Below are 24,161 nucleotides of genomic sequence, written 5' to 3' on the forward strand. Positions count from 1 at the left end.
ATGACCTAGAAGAGCCTAGAAGAGAGGAAAATTTACGCTCACTGGTTTCAGGGCTTGGAGTTTATTGTCTCTATCAATGACGATATATTATTATTATGATATCATTTACGGCTCGGCGATTCGAAAAAATGATAATAAGATTATTCTAAGTTAGGATACTAATCTGTCTATTGTAAAATATACCTATTAAGGAACGATTTCGATGCGACCCTCCAACATTGATCTTCTCAGAGAAACACAGCCATAGCTTTGATAAGAATGAATCCCAGAAAACCTCGGACGAGGTTTATCCTCTCCTCTCCAGCGGGGTCACCGCCGCGACCCATGTCCTGTCGAAGCGGCGGCCTCAAAGATACCGAGGTCTTCGGTGTGCTTCGCGTAAGTCGAGCTGAGGTCTCTTATCCCGAAGCATGAAGTTCATGCCGTCGCTCATGCATCTGACCTCGAGCTCCTTCAGTCGAGGACACACGTCCAGGAGTATTCTGATGCTGTTCTCCGTCAAGAATCTATTGCTCATCAGAACCAGCTTCCGGAGATAAGGCTGACGTCTGAGTAGTACAGCGATTCCGGCGTCTGTGATCTGATTGCACTTGAAGAGAGTCAATTCTCTCAGATGACCGTGATGCTCTGCTATTTTCTCGAGTCCGAAATCTGTGAGAGCACAGCCGGTCAAATGGAGACGCATCATGTAGGGTGAGCCGAGTCCATCCTCGAACGTCCTGTCTGTGGTAGCCGGACCGGGCGCGAAACGAAGATCCTTGAGGTTTCTCAGGAGGTGAAGCTTGATCCCGTCTTCATCACTCAGCATGTCGCTCTTTGAGAAAAAGAGGGTTTCCAGTTTCTCAAAGTTCTCGACGATTATAGAAAAACAATCCGACGTGAAATCGGTCGAACCAACTTTGAGTACCCGGAGCTCTCTGAGGCATGCGATGCTCTGGAAGAACCTGAGATCGCTATGAGTTTTCCTCAGATCCAGGTGCTGGAGGTTCGGCAGCCTCCCGATGTTGCAGAGAGAGCTACTTGGAATTCTCTTCGCGAATGATAGGCAGAGATGCCTGAGTTTCCTGAGTCGGTGGATTTCCCTCAAGCCTATTTTCTCGAGTTGATGGGAGTTGTCGCAAACCAGGACCTCCAAGTCGGGATTGTTGAGTATTATTCGCTCGAGCTTGGGGTCCTGCAGAATAGCGCACTGGCCTAGATGTAGACGCCTGAGCCTGGTACAATCTTGAATTGCGTTGAGCGTCTCGTAATATTCGAAGCACGGGACCAAGCGCAGCTCTTGTAGACACTCCGCATACGACTCTATGAGACCCTTCATCGTCTGGTCCTCGACGTTCTCGATGCAGAAGCTCAGTTTCGTGAATCTCTGCTCAGCTCTTGTGAAACACGGCACCAAGCTGCGGAAGGCGAAATCGCCCTCGCCGGGGATTTCATCTAGCGAGAGGGAGGTCAACTCGGGCATGAGCTTGAGGAAGATGTCCAGGGTCGACTCTGACATCGGCACTCGGAGCTTCAGATGTCTGGCTTTCCTTAGTTTGTCGCGGAGCTCCTGAAGAGGGATTTCTTCAGGCAGCTCGAAGGAGACCGAATCGATCAGTGCGAAATCTGCGGGCGGTGATGCTTCCAGTTAGAAGGTATTTCTCATTTCAATAATAGCGAAGGGACCTCGAGAGATCTGGGGGGTCCGCTTCCGTACACAACCGATCGAGAGTCGGTCCAATCGCATTCTATGCCGTTCATCTTCCTAAGCGTTCCGCATCTGTGGAAATCGTTGTACCGATCTACGTGAAACTAACCTCCGAATTCGAAGCTTTCCACCTCCGTGCACTGTACGAGGATGGAGTAGAAGACCTCGTCGGTCCATAAGCATTGATCGAGGACCAGTTTGCGGAGATTCTTGCACATCTTGGTCCAGAAGCAGGAGTCCAACTCGGTAAGATTGGCTAAGGTGCAGAAGAAAATTAAGAGATTTCGAATGCTGGAGGATCGAGGGACAGAAGAAGCGCGGCCAGCGGAATTCCACGCTGAGATCTTCAGATCTCTTCGCCGCGCAGATTTAAAATCCCGTTCATTGTGGAAGGAAGATCAGTTTTCCTGACGTGTCATCATATAACTGATACTTTCATTGACCAAGCTCGGATCCGATACGGCTCTGAATTTCGATGGAACTCATCGGAAATGCGACGAGCGAAACAATCGAAAGGATGGGTCTTGAAGCATCGATCCGATCGGAAGATCAATTCTCTCAGTAGAGACTATCGAGGACTTTGTGTGGACAAGCGGGAACGGTATCTATCTAAGATCCGACCCGTTTGAGCGCGTAGTACGCGGTACCCAGCATCCATGCCCAGCGTTTAGGCTTAGAAAGAAGCGCAATTACCTCTGCGGATCTCGAGCTTCGTGTACTCCCGTTTGCTCTGCATCAGAGATGGAACGGCTTCGTGGAACGAGATCCCATTGATCACAACTTTGATGTCCTCCAGCATCGAAGAGGAGGCCACTGCGTCTGCCCACAGGCGGCACGTCGCAGCGCAGTTCATGCGATCCATGGGGTCCAGATTGAGCAACATCTGCTTCAGCAGCTGGAGAGGAATGTTTTGGAGCTGCCTCATTAAATTGTTCACGTACAAAGGAATCTCGAGAAGATTAGTCCGTAGCCTTCAATCCTGCTATCAAACCCGGACGCAATTTTGATCCGCAAGTTCCCGACGACTCCGATCCGGGCGGAATGGGCGCGGGAGTCGAGTTCGAAATACCACTTACCTCGTTCGGTAGTCCGTTCATTGTCGCTGTCGTATAGGGTCGAGTAGTCATGAGAATCCCGGCCGCAGGCCTAATGATTCAGATCATAAAATATCTTGCTCGACTAGAGTCACGCGCACCATTGACTTTGAGCGCGGAAAAAAATTCAGCGTCGCAACTCTCGCTTGGGGCAGCTCTGATTCAGCCCGCGTACGCGACTTGGCGTTTAGCTGTACACGATCACGCTCTCCGACCGCGGGCTGAATTGGATAGAAGCCTCAATTCGAGTAGGCAGTCAGTGAGTGACTACGATCGCTCAATTCTGCGCCATGTTCCCTCTGAAGATTCTCTTCGGGGCTGACCTGCGCGAACGAAGCGAGCAAGGTCCGGGAGAAAAAGGAAGAGCGACTGGACTTGCTATGAGGGAATAAGCTCCACAAACTTGTCGAATGAAAGACTTGGACGTATCGTCGACACTTCCTGAAGAAGCGCGCTTGTGTGGGTCTCGGGGTCCGAACATGAACATGGGGGTGAACCTTCTCTGATCTTCTCGAGTTTGGCGCAGCTCTCCGCCCCTAGCACAGCCTACGCTCGTCATTGTGGTCGATCATCAGCGCAGAGAGGATCCTCCAAAGTAGCATCTCGACCTCTACTTCCCGGAGGAGGCTCCGGCTTGCTTGGCTCCAAAGTCTCTGAATCTCCTGCCCCAAGCATTAGACCTAGAGGGGGGACTTCGGAATGTCAAATGTTGAACTTCCACGGTTATTCCCAGGCGTCAAAAAAAGCTCAATCGAGCAGATATCTCGAGGGATGTGATCCGCGTGGCAGCGCGGCGTCGGGCGTCTCTGCTCCGAGGAGTAATTTTTCACCTCAGAATTCTTCGCTTCGAGGGTGACATAGGTTTCTCCTGGAAGATCCGACCTGACTGTGGGGATACCGCGAGTACAATGTCAGATAGCCCGGGATATGGGGATTGAGGCCGTCGGATGCCTAGGCACTTTAGAGCTTCGGGTGATATTGGAGACACCCGCATGTATATCGAGAATCTTAAAATATTGGATCGACGATCATTTCTGCACATGGCCTGCCTCCTGCAGATGGCGCTCATATTGGAGTCTTCTCTCAGTAAGGTGCAGCCTTCGTAACCGAAAATTCGTATGCGGAGTTTTGGTGCTGGGTCTTCGATCTGAGGTTGCTATGGCGCATCCCATGAACCTGAGTCTGAGGTCCTGTCGGACATTTCTCTCTTGCCGGCGGTCTTGGTTCGGTTCTTCTAGGGTCTCAACAATTCATTGACTTGATATTCTTGACTGGAATCAGGGTGACATCATTAGCGACTTTCATTATTTATTATTATCTATAACTTTATATCCGAATCTTTTTCCCTTGTTCCTGCGTTCATGATTCATGATATCAGCTCACTGTGACAGCTGATCAACCGGAAACTAAGAATTAGTTAGGAGGGAGTCTTGGTCCGCGCAGGGGTTTTCGCGCCCGCCAACGAACAAAGAATTCTCGTGGCGTCGCGCCACCATTGTCGGCTTGCCACCGGCTACGATTTGAGATATCCGCGCATCGATGGCTATGTCGCGGGGCTTGCGAAGGAAGTCGGTGGAAAGGCTCCTCGTTGTGAGCAGCATGCAGACTCCAACGCCTGGATAGGGAATCTTTTGCGCCCGAAAAAGCTTCTCCATGCGAGGCCGCGCCATTCTTGGTGTTCCTAGCCGGTGACAGGTCGATGTGATATGGAAGAGGGCTTGGGGTGGCCAACAGATGGAGAGCGGGGGTGATGCATCAATCGCCCTCCCGCACGAGTTCTTCGATCTTTTCCGCAGCAGATTCGAAAACAGGGTTATCGATTAGACGGTAATGCTTTCATGGAATAAAATCGAAAAATAAAGTAGAGCCTCGAATCCGACATGCTCTGCGCCGCCGGCTACCGAATTCGAAGTTCTTTTCCCTTCTCCTGCAGTACGGGGTCTGGACTCCTATGTCTACGATGCGTTCTCCCAGACCTCTTCTATGGGGTCCAGGATCTGGGCCCGGACACGAGTCTTATAGCTGCTTCGACATCTCGGTGTCGAGCTTGTCGTCGTGGATATGGGGTTCCTCGCCTCTCGCTCCCGCGCCAGCCGCATCGTTGCTGACATCATCACCATTTTTCGCATCACCTACTTGTGTGTTTGGCGCGCCGGCAATACACAGTCTCTGTGCCGTCGCCGCTGTGGCGCTCCTCTGCTGCTGCTCGTGTTTGTTTTCAACAGCTACTTCAGCGGCGACCCGGGGAAGAAATTTCTCAAGCAAGGCTCAATCGACGATAGAGAAAAAGCGTCGTGTAGAGCCGACGGTTCTCTGCCCGAGAGTCCTCAGCGAGACATTTTCCGGAGGAAATCTGATCTCGAACCGACCGGGATTCCGGCCTGTGAAGACGAAGTCGATCAGAAATGGTGAAAACGGTCTCCGAGGCAAAGCTACTGGTCGTCGGTGCCGGTGGCATCGGTTGCGAACTCTTGAAGAACCTCGTTCTATGTGGCTTCCGGGACCTCGAAGTGGTGAGCACTCTGTACCAAAGGGGGCACTTGCTCTGCGGTCCTCATTCAACAGGCTGCTCTTCTCAGAACGATCGAATACAGTTCTCGAGAGCGTCAAGTACGGCGCACTGTTTGACTCACCCTTGACTCTTCCGCAGATTGATCTCGATACGATCGACTTCAGTAATCTCAACCGGCAGTTCCTCTTCCGGAAGGAGCATGTTGGGAAATCCAAAGCACTTGTAGCCAAAGAGAGCGTGTTGGAATTCTGTCCTGACGCCAAAATAACCGCCTTGCATGACACGGTCATTAAGTAAGTTCCCAGATCTTCAAGGAAAGATTCCTCCCGAGGCATGATGAAATGATTCAGGATACAGAGAACTCATCAATAAGAAGACGATTTGTAAGAGAAAATTTGCGCCTTGCAGACCTGAGTACAACCGGGAGTACTTCGCCAAGTTCGACATCGTGCTCAATGCACTGGACAACCGATTAGCCCGGAACCATGTGAATCGACTGTGTCTCGCAGCGGGGGTGCCCTTGCTTGAGAGCGGTACTCAGGGCTACCTCGGTCAGGTGAGAATCAGGATGGATGCGGAACGAGTCGCCTGATATTTCGCCGAGCAGAGCTCCACTCATCCAGGGGAGGCTTCCTTTCGGTGAATCCTTTACCCTTTCCTAATCGTACCGTCGATTCTTCGTCGGTGGCAGGTGATGCCGATTCTGAAAGGAAAATCAGAATGCTACGAGTGCAGACCGAAAGCCGCGGAGAAAACGTTCGCCGGCTGCACTATTCGCAACACGCCCTCGGAACCCATCCATTGTATCGTATGGGCCAAGCATTTGTTCAACCAGCTCTTTGGCCTATCAGACGCGGACGAAGAGGTTAGTGAATTTATCGATTCCGGCGGGAGCCGGGGAACAATCCAACGTCGTCTCCATTTCGAAGAGGGGAGGGGGTATACGAGGCCGAACGTTGAATAACAGTGAGGATCACGGGGACATGTCGCTGGGTACCTGTTGTTTCTCGTGACTTTCAAGCAGATTCTCCTTTGGAACATGCTTGCGATGGTGTCAGCTCGAGCGACACCTCGGCTTTTGAGGGACTCCGAATGAGAAAGGGGCACTCAACCTAAGACGTCTATTGTAGGTCTCTCCCGACTCCACGGACCCTGAGCTCGGTGGGAAGATCGACGCCGATAAGATCATGCCAAAACGACAAGGGGGACGGAAACGTCGCTCGAGTCTCGACCCGAGAATGGGCGGCCGAATGCGGCTATGACGCCGAGAAGGTGTTCAACAAATTGTTCCACGACGACATCAACTACCTACGAGACATGAGCGACCTATGGGAGAAACGACGCGCCCCCGAAGCCATCCTCTTCTCCGCTGAAGATCTCGTGGGCTGGAAGGAACCAACAGGAATGCGGGATCAGCGCTTATGGGGCTTGACTGAATGCATGGAGGTATTCCGAAGCAGTTTGCGAGTACTCAAGGAGAGGTGAGCGAAATCATCGAACAAGTACTTGAGCCCAGGGTTCCCGGGAGCGTATGTTTCAGAGACCCGGTCTGGTACCTCTTGTATGTTTCGGGAGGGGGAAGCGGCTTCCGAGTTTTTATTCATCATCGTAGGCATGAGGACCAACAAGTTCGCTCAATTTCCAGCTATGAAGCTCTACCTGAAGGTGAATATCTGACATGGGACAAGGACGACGACGCTAGCCTGGATTTTGTCACGGCCTGTGCAAACATCCGCATGAAGTGCTTCAACATCCCGATGAAGACTCAATTTGAAGTCAAGTCGATGGCGGGAAATATCATCCCAGCCATCGCAACGACGAACGCTGTCATTTCCGGTCTAATTGTCCTCCAGGCGTTAAAAATTCTCAAGTGAGTTCAGGGAAACTTCTGCATCGATAAGGATGACAATTCGGCTGGAGGACATTGAGGGCGTCTAGCCTCATTTCGATCCCGAGCTCGACTTTATCATTTCATCCTCGCAGGGGGAAAGCTGATAAATGTAAATCGGTCTACCTGAGTCGGCATCATCATCCGGACAGCCATCAGATAATTCGGTCGTCAACCATGGAGCAACCGAATCCGAAATGCTACTCGTGTTCCGAGAAGCACGAAATTTTCGTTGTTGTCAACACGAAAACGACGACGATGAAGGTGTTCCGCGACAAGCTACTCAAGGTAATTTTCTTCAACCGGAAATTCATTCCCTGATAGATTACGACCCGAGAGAAAAACCTACTGAGAATTCCGTATTATCGCGGACCATCGCTTTGCCGTGTATCCAATCGATAGGGCGACCTTGGGACCGTACGAGACAGGTGTGATCTTTTCCGCAGGACATCCTGAATATGTCAGCTCCTGATGTCACTAACGAAGGCACCGGAACTCTGGTGATATCATCCGAAGAAGGTGAAACGGACCACCTCGAGGAGAAAACGATGGAGGAGCTCGGCATGATTCATTGTGCTCGACTTAGCTGCGACGATTTCCTCCAAAACTTCAACGTTGTGAGTTCCCCCGAAATCAGCCGAGCTCATTTCTCCCGGATGAGATCGAATTTCTTGTAACGATGGGTATTTCCCCCTCAGCTTATAAATATTGTACATACGGAAGAAAAACTCGCTGATGGCGCCGAATTCGAGGTTCGAGGCGAGCTTCCGAAACCCACTGAAGAAGCTGCGGAGACTAATGGAAAAGAAACAGCTGAGCCCTCTTGTTCGAAGGGAGCGGGCGATGTTCTGGTCGTGGAGGATGACGGTGAGCGCACCTTGAATTCCGAGTCCCGGAATCCTTTGCGGCTCTTGGCTGCGCTCGACCCCCGCGCCTTCATGATTTTTTCCTCCGGGAGGTGGTGTTACAGTCTGAGCTGACGATCGAACCTTTACAGATTTACTGATCATCGAGCCGGATATGGCAGAGGAAGAAGAAGATGTCAAACCGCCGCCTCAGAAAAAACAGAAAGTGGAATAGAAGCGATAATGTATGGAGGTTTCGCGTTCCTCTTAAAATCCACCTGAATAAACGGAGCTCCAGAAAGGGGAAAAGTTCTGACCTCATTCGTCGAGGTGAACTCGCACACTTGGCTCTTCTGAACTACAAAGAATTTGTCGAGTTCATCCTGAGGAAGATCATCGCTGCGACAGATTCCTCTGAGTCGCATGTATCAATCTGTGGAGTCTGGAGATGTTCTGTTCCTGTATCTTCCTATCTCAACTCCGCTGCGGATCTCTTCTCTCACGGAAATGCCAAAATGAGGAGCACAGTGTGGAACGGAATGCAAGAAAGTAAATTATCATCCGTCTCATGTTTTCCTGCCCCACGAAGGGAGCTTTCTTTCAAGTGACCCGGAGATGAAAATAAAAATTTTACACCGGAACCTTCGCCTTTGTGTCTGACCTTTTGGGGAAGCTCAGCCTTCGTGAGGAGAACACTCCGTGACGTGTGGGAATTCGGAGCCACTTTGAGACGAGAGAGATCGATAGACCGGGCGTTGATGCGAAACAATGATTATGCATCCATGTACATAGATCGAGATTCAGTCTTATGAACTACGTTCCACACACTTTTTGTGTAGAACTCATCATTGAGAGATATTTCTCGATCCAAGGGTGAACGAATTGCGGCCCGTGGGACTTTCCTGTGTGGCCCGCGAGCCGCCCCCTGCCTCCACATAGCATGCGAATTGTTAGCGGCTCTCCGAATCTATAGCCATCGTACAGTAGTATCCGCCCGATTCTCGGATGTTCATCATCCTGACCAGGAGATAGAATCGATGGAGAAAATCATCGTCCGAATCATTCCGTCCTGCCTGAAATCCGCTAGTAGACGTCTTCCGAACAATTGGTGTCGTTGTACAGCTAAACGGTGACACTAGATTGCTCGACAGGAAGGTTCAATCTGTCGGACAAGACAAGGAAAATTTTCCCGTGCGGCCTGTCCGGAGTTTTCGATGAAAACCCCCGCTCTCTACAGTAGAAACTCGTTGAGACTCCTGCAGTAGAAACTTTTAAGGGAACGACTCCCTTTATTCTTCATTGATTCATGAGGCTTGCTCTGGTGAGAGCATGCGTAAGTTTGAGGAGGCCGGCGGAGAGATGAGTTCCCCGGTACACAATCAGTTTCTCAAAAAACCTCGAGGAAGGGCAAAATTTGAGGTCCAAGTGAATGGAAACCTTCCGCCGAACATCAATTCAAACTAGGTGCGAGAGGGCAGGGGAAGGATCCGCCCTCGGGATAATCCCACAGCCCCCGGACGGGGGATTGCCGAGGATTGATCACTGTGGTTTGCGCTGCAGATCAGGAATCCACACCGATCAGACCCATTGAATAATTTCCACTGATCGACATTTGTACCGTGAAGAAGGATGGGACGAATATCTCTCGGGAACATCCTATCTCAGTTACCGAGCGAAGCGGTCGTTCGAATTCGGTGGATCAGACGATCCGCTCCGTTGTTTCACCAGCCTCAAGCGGTTTCTTCTCGGAATCCGTGAGCGGTGAGGACACTCACGATCGGCGTTCACGGATATTGTCGTAGTAGTGGGTCGGAGCTCGGGGCACAGTGATGAGTGAGGACTTGATTGAATTCTCCCGCCATTTTGGCGAGTGCTCTTTCCCCAGAGTCGCGCAGGATAGCCTTTCCTGTCTTTGGGCGTCTCTCATGACGTCATTGTATCACATCGCATCAGCTGTTCGGGATAGCCAGCCAGCTGATGCTGCACCACTGGTAGAGAGCGCCTCGGATTCGACGAATTCTCTTCAAACATTTGTACGCGAGAGTTTCGATAAGCTCTCACAATCTCCAGGAGAGCTCTATCGTGTTCACAAGGGAGATGAGCCAGCGCCACCACGTGCAAAACAAAACAGTTTTTCCACAGTGAAAGTTGTTGATCGTCAATCATTCCACAACCACTCGTCGGTCGAACGGTCTCGGTTGCTGCGACCAACCTTCCAAGTTCCAAGCATCGATCTCTCGTCAATTCAGCCGTATTTCTAAGTACAGTGTTTGTTATCGCCGAGGGAAGAAAGACCTGCGCAGAACAGAAAAAGCTTCTTCCCTCTGTTCCGACGGCAACGTCCGCCAAGCTTCAAAGATGAACGATAGTCCTCGAACCCCAAGTCCGAGATCTGAAATCACGGAATTGCCGCCGAGCAAGAAACTTCGATCTGGCGCCTCGCAGAAAGCCGAAAAGCTGGAAACCCGACTTCACAATCTGCTCTGCTGCGGAGTGTGTCTGGATCTTCCTCGCAATACTATCTATCAGGTTGGTTTCGTGGTCTCGAGCTGGGTCCTTCAACTTTGCAGCAATTAATTTCTGTTCTGTGTGCGGAGAAAACCCCGTCGGATCTCCATTGAATTTTCGGGAGAGAGCTCGTTGTTGCAATTTTCGAATCGAAGCTCTGACAGCTCAAGATCGAAGTCTCCGTTCTCATGCTGCTCTTCAAGAAACGGTTTCAATCGGTCAGCTGACAAGCAAGGCCGTCGTCCGAACGCTTCAACCAGTCAACGGAGTTCCGCATCTCGCAGAAGTTCCTTGCACGGAGCTTGGTGCGTTGCTGATGGCTCGCTAGATTTTCCATGCGTTCCAACAAGTCGACCTTCCAGAAGTTTTTTTTCTGCATTCTACCAGCCGTGCCTCCACCGCTTAACTATATTCTGGTCGTCGTTGATGTGAAGCTGTCGACAATAACCACTCGCGATCGGGTCGCCCGAAAACTATACGGCGGTACTGGTTGAATTCGCTAACTGCGTCACAGCACCCCGAACAACGGGGCGCCGACGACGGCGGCCTGATCCGCAGCGAGGGAGAAAGCGAACGAGCAGTATCTGTCGTTTCGAGTGTTCTCTCTCATTTCTTTTCAGTCAGTCCTTCTAAGTAGAACTAAGTGGTCGATCGCGGAACCTTATCTGACCTAAAAGAGGAGCTTCGATTCGACTTCCAGGGTGGAGTTATCAATGATTCGCGATCTCGCTCGCGATATCCATTCTGAGAGGCATCTTCATCATCGATCGTTCCCCTCTAAACTCTTCCCTCGGAGGATTATCGCCGATCAGAATTCGATTTCAGACTTCGTCCAGATCTTTTTTGGAGTTTGCGGAGCTCTCGTACCCCTCCGCGCGATTTGACTCAAAGTCTGCCTCGAGCACCGTCGTCGAGTCACGACGAGAGAGTTGGACGCTCTGATCGTCGTTCCGACTGTCGATGTTTTGCTGATGCGGCCTATATTCCTCATCCATTCAGATCTTGGACACGAGGAGCATAGAGCTCGGGTTTCAGATGACACAGGGAACAACTGAACAGAACCGGTGTATAACGCTGGTGGCTGAAGACCAAGGCTCTATTCTGACCAATCCGGGATCGGACCCACTCGGAGAAGTCAGACAGCGTCGACTCCTGCGTGATATCCGACTGGCATCCACAACAACAGTCCGATGGGCCCCTCTTTCCATTTGCTGGAGTCGGCTCGTGTTTCTCGTGACCGCGGGGACACACGAGACCGAATCGCTCAAGCAAGTCCAAAATATTTTCGAGTGCTCGACAACGCGTCGGTCGGACCGATCCCGGCGGGCTCATGACTTGGAGCATGCGCTTAGAAAGTCACTTCCGGACTCGAGAGGATCAATTCCGTCGACAATAAAGCGCCGTCCGAAGGTTTCATCCAAGCAACTCGACACTGCTCGTTCCGAACATGACTCCGATCCGGCGCTCATCGGGATGATCGCAGTCTAATTCATGGTCGGTGTTTCATTTTCGAAATAATCTTTGCAGTGCTCCAACGGACATTTGATGTGCGCGGCCTGTTTCACACATCTCCTCGCAGATGCGAGGCTCCGGGACGACACCCCGGCGACTTGCCCCAACTGCCGCACCGTCATTTCTAAGTACGTTCCCAGCTTCCGAGCTTAGCCAGGCCTTCTCTGCCAGAAATATTTCTGAATTCCCTCGGAAGATATTCCGAAGTCTGAGAGCCGAGATGCTTCCCCTCACCGACTTGCTCGTACTTACAGAGAGCTATGTTCGCGAAATCTTGCCGTCGAAAAGGCCGTTTGCGAGCTTCCCGCAGAATGTCAATTCTGTTCCGAGCAACTGCCCCGGAGCGAACTCAGACACCATGAGTCGAACCTCTGCGATGAAAGGTGAAGAATCGCCGAACTTGATCTCCTTCCCTTACTTCACCTCCTCTTCCATCCCTTGGGCTCGTGACCGTTGAGATACGGCCCACATTTTGGGGAAATCAGGTCAAGCTTCCTGTATATGAGGGATCTCTTATGAATATTACAGGAAAGTGTCGTGTGCCTATGCAAAGATCGGCTGTCTCTGGCTAGGGCCTTCCCATGAGCTTGACAGACACCACGAGAGTTGCGCCCACCCGAACAAAACAGGCGTCGAGGTGAATTCCCGCGAGCCATAGCCCTTCCCATGGAATATGGAGCGTTCCCATTCCCCGATTGTCTGATCCTGGAGAGGCCTAATAGATTCTCACCTTGCTCCCCGCAGATACTCGCGGCACTCCAGAAACTGGAGGACAAAGACGCTGAGCAGAAACGGACAAGCACAACCCTCTTCGACTTGCTGAGTTTCGAGAAACTCGTCTTCACTGGTAGGGCCCCTGCACTTCGCGTTCATGATCTCTCTGCCGAAGGGCGACTTCACTCAAATATTTGAGTGGGGTCGCAAAATGAGCCGTATGTTGCTCTGAGTACGAGCCTAAATACTCACACGAACCTTCAATTCAGACCTGCAGTTCAAGCCATACCGCACCGACGAGTACATCACGAAACTCTACTTCGAGACGCATCGCTTCTCAGCGTTCAACATGCAGTGGGCATGCAAAGCATTCGTCAACAACAACCAGCGAGACCCTCAAAATTTCTCAGACCGTTACCTCAGCTACCAGCTTGTGCTCAAGACAAAGATCAACAGGTGGATCTCTTTTACCCCGACTAGGAGGCATTTCCGCATCCAGGGGTTTTCATTGTTTCCCCATCCCCTGCGATCGCGAGAAATCGACGCATCTCAATCTCTGTCGCTTTTCAGTCCAACGGTCATCCACTTCCTAGTCCTCCCGGGCCCCTTCGGAGACATGAGATTGGAGCCTCAGGTCCATCATTATGAATTCAATGAAGCAACCAGCGAATCAGCAATCGTACCACTGGCGGTGAAGGATTCGCAAGAAGTTAATCGACTCCTCTCGGCGAAGGTTAGAGCGGATCTCAAACGCTCGGCTTTGATGGCATATCAGAGCGATTGACGCTCACCGCGTCCTCTTGAATCATCATTCGCTCCGTAGCTCGACGAGGGCGTTGTGGATCGATGTTATTCGAGCGAGAAATACCAATGTTGTTATCCCGCCCTCAAGTGACATTCATGCTCCTTTCAGGTTATAAATTTCCGCCTCATCATGTTCCAAGTGTCTGCCGCGTCACCCCAGACCAGCAAATCGTAGAGCGCGCGATCTAGATATTCGAGTGATTCTCTTCCAAAACTTGAGACCGACAGCTCGTTGTAAACGCTGCCGACAGCTCTCGCCTGATTCAAAATTTACTTTAATACGAGATCGACGAGGAGTATCTCGCTTCCCTTCAAACGACGGTCGATTCGGAATCGTTACGATGAACTTCGAGACAGCTGCAGAGCTTTTCGGCGAATGATGAGAGTGATACTGATGTCGATTCGAGCTAATTGGTGGACCTTCAGTCCGAAGCGACGTGCCTCGGAAGGTTCCTTGATCGGACTTTCGTATTGTTATTCATGGATATTTATACCCAACTGTAATCTTAGGCATCCTCTCCGAAAGACTGAGAGCGAGTATTCAAAACTCCGCCTACGTGGACGCATGCCAATAGAAAATCATCAGAGCCAGTCAGAGCAACATACGTTAATTCATTCGGGAGAAGGAGCGGACATCGCGTAGTCACTAGTGCTGACTTGGTCTTCGTCAGCTGTAGGTACGCTAGCTAATGAGTAGCATAAGTGAGCGAGAAAGAGAGAAGAGTGATTGGTGGATGCATGGATTTTGAGTTCGGACTCTCTCTGGCCTGCCAGATGAGCTATAGCATGATATCAATTGAGATACGAGAGCAAGTGGCCGTGCCCAAAACAATTATGAATACTCGGCGAGTTTTCGGGGGATTTCCATTCGACGAGTCGAAGAGGGACGCTGAAGAGGGCTCTGCAACACTCCATCATGGAAATACTCCGGAGTGATGCTCCTGGAGTCGAGCCTCCTTCCTACTGTGTCGAGCAGCGAAATCGAGAGCTTCCTGAGGTTAGAAAGCTTGGTATTGAGCCAACAGACCGGTTAGTTGGGTTCAGCGAATCGTTCGGCTAGTTGACGATGGAGATGTCGCAGAAAGAAGCGAGCCTGTCCACGCTCGGTTCATCGGCTCTTGATTGGCGATCAGTGCCGGATGAATTCCCCTCGAGCAATTGTTTCAACTTCATCGCAGGATGATGATGATGAGATGTGAGTTCAGTATTGTTCTGAGAATCAGAAAGATGTGAAAGAAGTATGAGAAGCATCGGCTGCATTGTTCCCGATGGAAAATCTGTATAAGTTGAGGGTCACGAGAATGATGAGCCGAGCTTTCCGGTTCGTCATCGTGTATGCATCTAGAACGAATAGTTTGGAGAGGAGGAGCCACGAGTTTACGCTCTTTTCTGCCTTCTGTTCATCGGACTCTATCATTTCTTGCGAGCGTCTTGTAGAAAGCGTTTCATTCTCCTTCTGGCCGAGGAGATGAGATCGTAGGAGTGCTAATAAAGTTGCGTACTATCTCGATTCAATCGATCGGTATTCCTTCCCTCTCGCTCGGATGTCTTTCCTTAATTCGGCAGAGCATCGTTCCGAGGTCGAATGCGGCGAGTGCATACACTCGGGTCAGCGCAGGAGGACTGCTCATCTGCAGGTGGAGTTAGAGCTTCGCATCTCCTGAAAACCGGGAGTCCCCCTCGTATGGTGAAGCGGATGCGCGCGGTTGAGAGCTGATCGGTGCTCGAAGGCTCTCGGGAGTGATCACAGCGGAATCCCCCGGAATGAAGGAGTGAGAGGAGCCGAAGGACGATTCGAGGACCTGCGTCGAGATCGCTCTTGTTCAAAATGGTTTCCGCATAGGAGACTCCAGAAACGACCTCTGAATTGAGATGAGACTCGTGAGGATAGTTCAGAACTCTTAAGTAAACAAGATGATTTCTGTCCAACATTCTTTATTCTTCCAAGTTCAACAACATTTCAGCCCCGAAGACCTCCTGGGCCGACGCGAGCATCTCCGTTACAAATCTATTGAGCGCCACCTATGCGAATATCAGGTCCCTGCAAACCAGGACGCAGTGCCACAATACTCGTCCCGCGTCCTCGCAGGCTGAGCGTGATAGGAATTCCTCACAATATGTGCGACAATGACGACTTCTCACGATCAGGTCCCTGATAGTCATCGAGTCACCAGTCAGAACCTCAAGTCGACTAAAAAAAACTCGTCAGTGCTGGTTTCTCCGAGAATGCCATCCCAGGAGACCGTCTAACCGTCAAGATGTATATATATATATAGTAAGAAGTAAGACAGATATGAAGAAATACATAAGGGGTGTTCAGAAGAGTCCCCAGAATAAGTATTATCGAGGAAAATTGAGGCTTCGTGATTATGTGCGTCATTCAATCGAGAACGGACTCGGACTCCGTGATTTGGTGTCGGCTCGCTAGAAGGTGGAGCCAACCCTATGAGTCTTTGCCGTGTGAAAATAGTGGTAGGGAGTTGACGCATCCGTCGCTTTCCCACCCGCTGCTGCCAAGGAAGTTCTCCCCACGAGTTCGCTGGAGGAGGGCTGTGAACCTCCTGCCGGCTTTCCAGTCGAACCCATTGTTTTCAGAATAGGCCAGAGAATCTCCGAAGGAGTGAGTCGTCCGATGATGCGGCAGCCGCTGTCCACTGCCGACACGGGACGGGGAATTCCACGAGAAGGGAAAAAAGGTATGGTATGATCCATTCGTCAGATCAGGTTCGAACATTGCGCGAACTCCAGCCTCCTTTCAGCCTGAGGTTTCGAATCTCCGAATGAGTCTACAAATCGACAAAAGAAACAACATTATCGCTATCCGTGATTTACAATCGATGAGACTTTGCTATAGATTCGACGGATGTGCTTGCCCTCTCGACTTTGATCAACTTCAACTGCGGACTAGCATCATGGACATCGCCGTGATTTTCTCACGCTTCTGGATCGCTTCGACCTGGAAGGATGAATGTTCGAACGAACTCAGGATCGGGGTCCGGACTCGAAGGCTCCACAAAGCGGAGAACTATAATACCTGGATAGACTAAGTTTAACATCAGCCCTTAGTCACTATGGTTATTTGAGGGAGATAAACATCGATTTCTGACCACGGACGAGTAGACGAACAAACTCACGTGACCCTCGGCGATCGCAGTGTCTGAACAATACAATAGTCGCTCGATTAGCAGTCTGCCCGAACATTCCACTGCACAGTTCCACAACAAATGGACTTCACCAACATCGAAAACTCGACGAGATATAAACATATACGGAAGACTAACGATAAGATCAGGAGGAGCACTGCAGATACCAAGTGGCCTGTGATCCCGCAGTGGCGGACAGCATGATGGAAAAACATAGAGAGGACAGGAAACACAAATGTATTGTGTAGTGAAATAGCAAGTGAAGGAATAAGAATCCGGAAAGGGGTGCCGTTTCTCATCGGTGACATCCTGAGAGTAGAGGAGAACTCCACACATACATGAACGATCGGGGAAAAAGTGCGTTCTGACTGAGTTTGCAGGTCGATTGGCCGCCGCCAAGGCGATGCTAAGGGCCTCGCTCTTCATTCTCAGCCTCACCTAATCTGGCCTGCAAGCAGCGGATTTATGGCGTACAGCCAGTCATGTATTTCTCTCTCGTAGCCGCTCTCCGTCTGCAATAAATATCCGCCGGAAGCCGTGACGACCGAGAAAGTCGAATGTGGTGGCACTTTCAGCATGGCCTGCTGTTCCTCGTTATAGTTGATCTCGGATGTAGATAGATTGATGATCTCACGCTCTGCAATGGGAAGGATGAGGCCGTGAGTGGCGCCGAATTCTTTCCTCGGGTCAATCGACCGGAGAAGGAACTTCAGAGACATACTCACCAATTGGATCGCTCTGATCCTTGTAGACAAACATATAAGGCCGCCGAATCGTGACGTATCGCTTGACCCAAGATTGAGCTTTGTCCACAAGCAGATTGAGAGTTCCTCTGCGGCTGACCACGGGACTGACTCTGATCTCTTCTACCTCAGCGACGTAAGGTTTCAACATGGCGGAAACCGTTCCGCTGGAGAACATCAGGCTTCCGGTGCAGCTTCCGTCCATCGGAACCGGTCTGAGTCCACCCGGCGGAGGTCCGGTTGTAGCGTTCGCTTCAGACGTCGGTGATAGAACACGGCAGGACGGGGGGCTGGACGCTGATGGCGAAAATAATTCTCCCTCGGATGCCGTGGGGGTCTCGGTCTGGTCCTGGGTCAGTTGGAGGGGGACGTGACTATTGACGAGACTAATGATCTTACGTGAGAGCGACTCCTCCCGTTCTGACATGACCCAAGGATCGTAAACGCTGTCTTCCGGCATCGAAAACGATTTCTGCCCCGACGGCGACATCGAAACGTCCAAGGGGAATCGCCGCGCTTTCGGACCGGCTTCGAGCCCGAGCTTCTCTCGAAGAAGGAGGTGGTGGCGGACCTTTTCCGTTTGCTCGAGACGTGTCAATTTCTCAAGTTCCCATTGATGATCGAAAATCAACGAGTCGCCTCTCGGTCGCCACCCCGCAAGGTTCTCCTCCCCTCTCACGTACGTCGTCGACGTATCGAGCACGCGTCTCTGACGTCGCTGAACGCCAGGGCTTCCAGAGTCGGACGCTCTCTTGAGAGCCACCTCGTAGAGACCGGTGACGTGATCAGCGTCAGAGTTTCGGACACCTCCGCTGAACAGAGTTTTCAGGCTTCGCGTATTGGACGGGAGTCGAGCATCGCGTTCATTGATCACGAGACAAAGATCCTTCGTTATGATCGCAGGCTGCGCGCAGTTGTCCAACTCGACGTAGGCCGAGATCGTCATGTATACGTGTTCTCCAGACTGGGTCACCCTGTTAAGAAGCGGCGAATTGTGCAACGATGAGTCCCAGGCTGCTTCGAAGTGATAGAAACACCTCTCGTCGCCTGCGGGCATCTCCAATTGGCGTGGCGGGAACAGGCCCAAGCTGAGGACACAACCATCGCTCTCGTCGTTGACGGATTCGCTCTCCGGCGTGGATCGCAGTCTTCCGACCATGATTTCCTGGGGGACGGAGGGCAATGTGGGGACGAATCGATGTGTCGCTTGAATTCAAGGACTACGGAGAAAAATACGGGCTTCATACCTTTACGTCCTTCCATGGGAGATTTTCCGTTCTTTCGTGAACCAGAGTTATTCGAATACGACGCTGAATGCCTTGATGCAGATGGAAACTGCCCCTCAGACAGGGATTCTCGTCGTGTTGCGAAACGGCGGCCGGGAGATACTCTCCGTTCTGCGTGAGTTCGCAGATTTCAAACCAGACGAGAATGTCGTGTTTCGCGACGATATGGCTTGTCGCGCTAGAATGACACAAGCGACAGAAGTCAAGAGGAAGCAAAAAAAATGGATTGCGGAATTTCAACTTGTGTTGCCTGAGCAGCCATGAAGCCCCCGGAAGCGGAAAGCGGCCCCTCTCTGACGTGACTCGCAAGGGATTATTGGCACCGTGGAGCTAACGCCGATTATGTCACTGAGCGTCAGAATCGACGACTCCTCGAGGGCACCTCAGAGCATTATTCTAGAGATATCCCTCAGAAGTTCTTCGGACGCGATTGAGACTTCTCGAATTCCTCCCCATGCGGGTTAATGGCCCGAGTAAGCAGATGCCCAGGAATACGTCCAAAGTGAGACCTCTGGTGGGAGATGCAGAAATACGGGTTCGCAAGCGAGCATGAAGCGATGGGAAGATACCTTGCTTGAGGAACGACACCGAACTTTGGCGAGCGCACCGGCTGAGAAATCGGAAGCGACCTTGGAAGCATACGACGCGGCGCTTGACGTGTTGGCGGACATTCAGCTCGGGGTTTGATCGATTCAATACATGGATCCTTGTAGAGGGGATAGGCTTGATAGTGACCCAGAACTTCAAAAACGATCGGCCGAGTCTTGATGTATTTCACGAAAGCCCGGGTCACCGTCACCGTTATCTGCAGAGCTCGCTCGGTGTTATTGCTCCTTCGCACGAACAGCGGCCGGATGCGGGAAAAATCCACCCGTATTATGGAATCCAGCGTTCGAATTAGTGAATAAGGAGAGGTAGCTTACGTTCTGCTTGTAGAAAAATCCCGGTGGTGGCCCCCTGGCAGTATTCTTCAGCGGCTCCGTCGAGAAGGCTTCATCGCTCCGATGGAGGAAACTATGGGAGGTGGAAGGCGTTAGGCGATGGAGAATGAGTCGGAGGCTCCTGACCGAAGCACTGAGACCCGAACGATTATGCGAATAGTCACTTACTTGAACTGGCAGAATATATCAGAATATTCCTCGGCGATGCCAATGGCCTGGAGGACCGATATATGGAAAGTGAACTCAGATCCAAGCCGCAGGTGAGCGGGCGGCTCGAGGTCGTCTCGTTCGTTGTCAATCTCGCGAACAAGTGGATCACCCGGGGTTTCTGAAGAGACATGAAGATCCTCAAATCTCTGCGGAAGCTCTGCTCGGGGTCCGCGAGATCCGGCTGGGAGACTCACCTTGATCATAACCCTTGTCGAAGCCTTCGTCACAACGTTCTACCGTAGAACGTTCTCCTCCATCGAATCCCGCGGATTCTACTCCATGGCTGTCGTCTTCGAATCGAATTCTTGCAAACTGCCGGACGCCGCTGGCCTGCTCGTCCCCACCGGTTCCCGCCTGAACCGCGACCCGCAAGAAGCCGACTACATCGCCTTTGTCATTAACGATTGCCACCGTCTGGACGAGGGCCTCGTCCGGATACATGAGATGCTTGAGATACACAAAGGCTCGTCCAATCGACCGGAACCAGGGGGAGCAATCAAAAAAGGGATCGCTCTGCGCGTCCAAGTCAGCTATCGGTGAGCCGTCGTTTCCATTTTGATACATCTCACGCATTAGCTCTAAGCGCCGTCGCAGCTTCTCTAGCGACCAATGATGCGTCGTTCCGTTCCTCCCGTCCCGGACTTCAACGGCGACAACGGTCTTGCGACCATCGGCCGCGCACAGCTCCGCCGGCAGTGGTGAATAGGGGGTATCGCTCAAGAGAACGAACTGGAACTGAACTCGCTTCTTGAGCTCCACGCTGATCGCGTTGGCCTCTTTGAGGAAAATGGCATTCCCCCAGAGGTCATCGCGGAGAGACGTGAACCGGTGGATCTTCCATTTGTCGAACGCGATTCGCGCGATTTTCAGCTGGGCTTCGTCGAGCGGTTCGAATTCCTCCTCGGGGAGTGTCTCCTCCGAGGGCTCGAGGAAAGCTGACAGCGCGTATGATGATGTCATCGACGACATCATGGACACCTCCTCGACCTGCCGCTGCAAACTCTCGATTTTGGCCTCGTAGTTTTTGCGTTCTTCGGCGAAGTGCTGGTCGGCTTCTTCTTTCTCCCGCTTGTACTGCTCTTCAATCGCGACGACTTTCTTCTCCATTTCGAGTTTGAGGTCGATGCCCTGCTTCTCCAATAACTCCCTCTGGGCAAAAGTCCAATCCACAGCTGCGGGCTCGTCAGATGTCGGGGAGCGACCTCGGAATTCTCGCGCCTGTTCCGGGTGTTGGAATCTGAAAACGTGGTATTTGCCCAGGATGACTCGCATCCCGCTTCGGAGTTCCACCTGATCGACCACTTCTTTCCCGTTAACGAAAACAGTAGCCCCCTCGCATGGCACGAGCGACACGACCCCATCGTGATTCTGGAACGTGCAGTGCTCGTTCTGAATTTCGCTGCCCGTGAGTTTGATGTCTTGCGATACGTTTGCGTCAGGCCGACCGACCCGGGTGAGACCGTCCTTGATGTAGTACAATAGACACTCCGACATGAGAGGATCTTCATTCAGATTCACCAGATGAGGTGTTTTCTTCGGCGAAAATACGCCGAGCGTGTCCCCGTCGTCCTTCAATGCTACGCCTGGAAACGCAAGGGTCAGAGATCGCGCCAAGATCCGTATCTAGCATTTAATTCCCAGTTTAGGCGGGAACTTTGATATTGAGTAGTATCACAGGCCTCGCCAGATGCCATTCGTGAAATTACCCATTTCGGCGAGAACAGCCTCCCTCTGCTTCCTTATATCCTCGGTTTTCTTGAGTTTTTCCTCCCACGTTTGATTGAGTTCAGCGATGAGTTTCTCACTTTCTTGTAATTGTTCGATTTTATCTTCGGTAGCTCCAGAATGTAACTTCCGATTGGGTCTAGGACTGTTCTGAACATCGTCTATCTTGATCCCTTCGGCAACCAGAAGATTTTTGAGCTTGCTTATTTCCTCTTTCAGTTCACGGATCATCCGGGCGTTGGCGTCTTCATTGACGACTGCTTTGCACACGATTTGCTTGGCACGATCTGCGTACCGCAAGGTAGACAGCGTTTCGTCATAGTTGATATCGGCCGGCGATATCGCGGCTATCATTGCCGTCTTGGAATTACCTCCGAGGTTCTCTTTGAGAAGCCATGTCAACACGGAATCTCGATAAGGTATGTGATCGGCCCTCTTTCTCTTTGTGTTCCGATTGGCCGCCATTTCAGCCAAACCTGATATGACTTTGCCGAGGGTCGTGAGAGACTTGTTGATGTTCGCTCCCTCCTTCAGGCGGGTTCCTTGGGCTCCCGTTGAGTCGGCTCGCTCACTGCCGGCTAGATCCACGAGCGAAATTTTGCTCACCTTCTCGGTATCAAGACCCGTCTGTTTATCGTGTCTGCGTTGGGTGAACATTATCGTGAACACGGCGTGCGACCTCGACGACGTTTCGTTCATGTTCGTCGCAGCGACGGTTCTGGCCTTGTTCCCTTCATCCATGAGGTTATTGATGTCCTCGTAGGATGTCACGACCAGCTTCGAAAGATCCTCTACGTAGGGCCCCAGTAGCGGATGCTCACGAACCCGCAGATTATTCTTGTTTTGAGGATTCAATAGATCTCGGACCCGCTCACAATAGATCTCCATGTAAGAAACCTGATCGGAGAGATATCACAAGTAGAATAATTGAGGAACATTGAGAAATATCGGCTATGGTTAGACGCTGTCGCAGAACATTGATCATCCTACTGGATTATATTACCTGATCGTATTCAAATGTATTATGAAAATTTTAATAGCTACCATAGTCATTATACTTAGGGTTGTAAATTATTCGCGGGAAATTTCCGCCAAATTCGCGGAAATTCGCGGCCTCCATTGGCGGTCCGCGAACAATTTACATCCCTAATTATACTATACAATTATAATCATCAATATTGTATACCTCAACGGAGTACAGCATATCTTCTACGGGATCTTCTCTCACTTTGAAGAACAGATCTTTGCAGATATGAGGTATGATGCCCTCCTGGAATGTTATGCCCCTTATTGAGACAATTGAAACGAAGGTCTTTTCGTTGCGGGAAGTTGTCAGAGCCTTGCGCGCTATCAACGCGCCGAAAGCTATCCGAGCCCCACCTGTCCTTCTTCTTGACGACCCATCATGGTATAGCTTTTCCCGGCTCCCGTTTGGCCGTATGCGAAAATGCATACGTTGTAGCCATCGAATGCGTGCTGCAGCATCTCCTCGCCGATATCGCTGTACACTTGATCCTGGCCCGCGAAGTGAGGATCGGAAGTCTGCGGTTGTTCAATTTTTAGGATAGCGGGGAATGTTTCAATGAGATGAATCAAAAATTCGGTCGAAGTAGCCTGGCGTTCAACTCACGTTCGTGGACCAGTACGAGTAGTCATAATTGAAGTTCTTCGTGATTCCGTCTCTAGGATTTTCGATCACCGTGGTGTTGTCTTGCATTTGGATGATAAGACGACAGTCTCTGGTGAGTTCGCGCTTATTGAAAGGGCGAACCCTCACGGCCACCTAGAGGAATGGAGCCGGTGATTTGGTTTGCCTACCGCTTTCCCGACAGTGCTCCCCCGTATGAGGGAGCTGAACACATCGAATCTCCTCGAAGTGGATCGAAGTTGAGTGAAAAAAAACTCGTGGGGAAAAAAAATTCTCGTCATCAGATTCGTTGTACAAGGACAGCTCATATACGCCGCCTGTACGGTCGAGAACCTGTATAGAGAGGACCCTCGGACAAGGTGTGATAGAGGTATTCCGTTCCATCCTTTTGAGCTTGCCCCCAAGTCAACTTGGAAAAGTTCCCTAGCTCACCTTTACGGATGACATGGCGTAGTCTCTCTGTGAGGACAGTACCGATGAGATCCTAGGGGGGAAGACAGATCAACAGGACTGTCAATCAATCTGTCAAAATGAACAGGACGATGCGGAAGTCGGAGAAAATCATCACAGACGAAACTTAAGGTCTCGACAGAAATACCTGATCAGCTTGTTCCCGACATCAAGGCCACCGGCGAAATCGTATGCGAATCCCGTCACTTCATTGAACGTCCAAAACTTGACAGCACCACACTTCCCAAGATTCTAAGACTTTATACACATTTGTGCGTCACCTATTCGCTAGAACCTCGTCACCGGATTCTGAGTCGCTCAGATGAGCAGCTCCTCAATGTGTTCTGTTTTCGGGCAGCAGCTGAGACTGACAGCTAGACAGGAAACTTTTCGAATGGATTGAACGAAATGAACGCATCTTTTTTTTCTCGAGTAGGTGAACGCCGGGAAC

The 24,161-nt window shown here is 51.1% G+C and overlaps 3 protein-coding genes across 3 annotated transcripts; 1 reads left to right on the forward strand and 2 right to left on the reverse strand.

Annotated features, from left to right (window-relative positions):
- Positions 1-346: 346 nt before the first annotated feature.
- On the reverse strand, positions 347-2,784 carry LOC100897607 (uncharacterized). Its single transcript, XM_003746773.1, has 4 exons — positions 2,764-2,784; positions 2,381-2,582; positions 1,797-1,943; positions 347-1,605 (listed from the first exon to the last, which is right to left on the reverse strand). Exons 1-4 carry the CDS (start codon positions 2,782-2,784, stop codon positions 347-349), a joined length of 1,629 nt encoding a protein of 542 aa, XP_003746821.1.
- A 2,159-nt stretch (positions 2,785-4,943) lies between these two features.
- Positions 4,944-8,668, forward strand: Uba2 (Ubiquitin-like activating enzyme 2). Its single transcript, XM_018640813.1, is given in 11 exon segments — positions 4,944-5,294; positions 5,432-5,586; positions 5,702-5,849; positions 5,985-6,158; positions 6,424-6,482; positions 6,484-6,774; positions 6,939-7,163; positions 7,277-7,469; positions 7,628-7,798; positions 7,880-8,048; positions 8,179-8,668. Coding segments are annotated over 11 exon segments (1,776 nt in total). The 5' UTR covers positions 4,944-5,186; the 3' UTR covers positions 8,262-8,668.
- Positions 8,669-10,378: 1,710 nt separating this feature from the next.
- On the reverse strand, positions 10,379-23,707 carry LOC100903001 (kinesin-like protein unc-104). Its single transcript, XM_029112444.1, has 13 exons — positions 23,693-23,707; positions 23,243-23,395; positions 22,993-23,154; positions 22,799-22,882; positions 21,594-22,509; positions 20,082-21,470; positions 19,846-20,005; positions 19,660-19,750; positions 19,306-19,541; positions 18,698-18,914; positions 17,433-18,615; positions 17,146-17,344; positions 10,379-10,457 (listed from the first exon to the last, which is right to left on the reverse strand). The coding sequence occupies exons 1-13, from the start codon at positions 23,705-23,707 to the stop codon at positions 10,379-10,381; spliced, it is 4,884 nt and encodes a 1,627-aa protein (XP_028968277.1).
- Positions 23,708-24,161: the final 454 nt, after the last annotated feature.

The sequence above is a fragment of the Galendromus occidentalis genome, unplaced genomic scaffold (genome assembly GCF_000255335.2).
Source record: "Galendromus occidentalis unplaced genomic scaffold, Mocc_1.1 scf7180000077501, whole genome shotgun sequence".
NCBI classification, from domain to species: Eukaryota; Metazoa; Arthropoda; class Arachnida; order Mesostigmata; family Phytoseiidae; genus Galendromus; species Galendromus occidentalis.

Bases quoted from the DNA above. Each gene is read 5' to 3' on its own strand.
- LOC100897607 (XM_003746773.1), bottom strand. From the start codon at position 2,784: ATGAACGGACTACCGAACGAG. The intron at 2,583-2,763 runs GTAAGTGGTATT...ATTCCTCTCCAG, and splicing joins TGAACGGACTACCGAACGAG to CTGCTGAAGCAGATGTTGCT. The intron at 1,944-2,380 runs GTAATTGCGCTT...TCTGCACCTTAG, and splicing joins GAAGCTCGAGATCCGCAGAG to CCAATCTTACCGAGTTGGAC.
- LOC100903001 (XM_029112444.1), bottom strand. The intron at 22,883-22,992 runs GTGGGGCTCGGA...ATAACATTCCAG, and splicing joins GTCGTCAAGAAGAAGGACAG to GAGGGCATCATACCTCATAT. The intron at 17,345-17,432 runs GTGAGTATGTCT...TTCCCATTGCAG, and splicing joins GGATCAGAGCGATCCAATTG to AGCGTGAGATCATCAATCTA.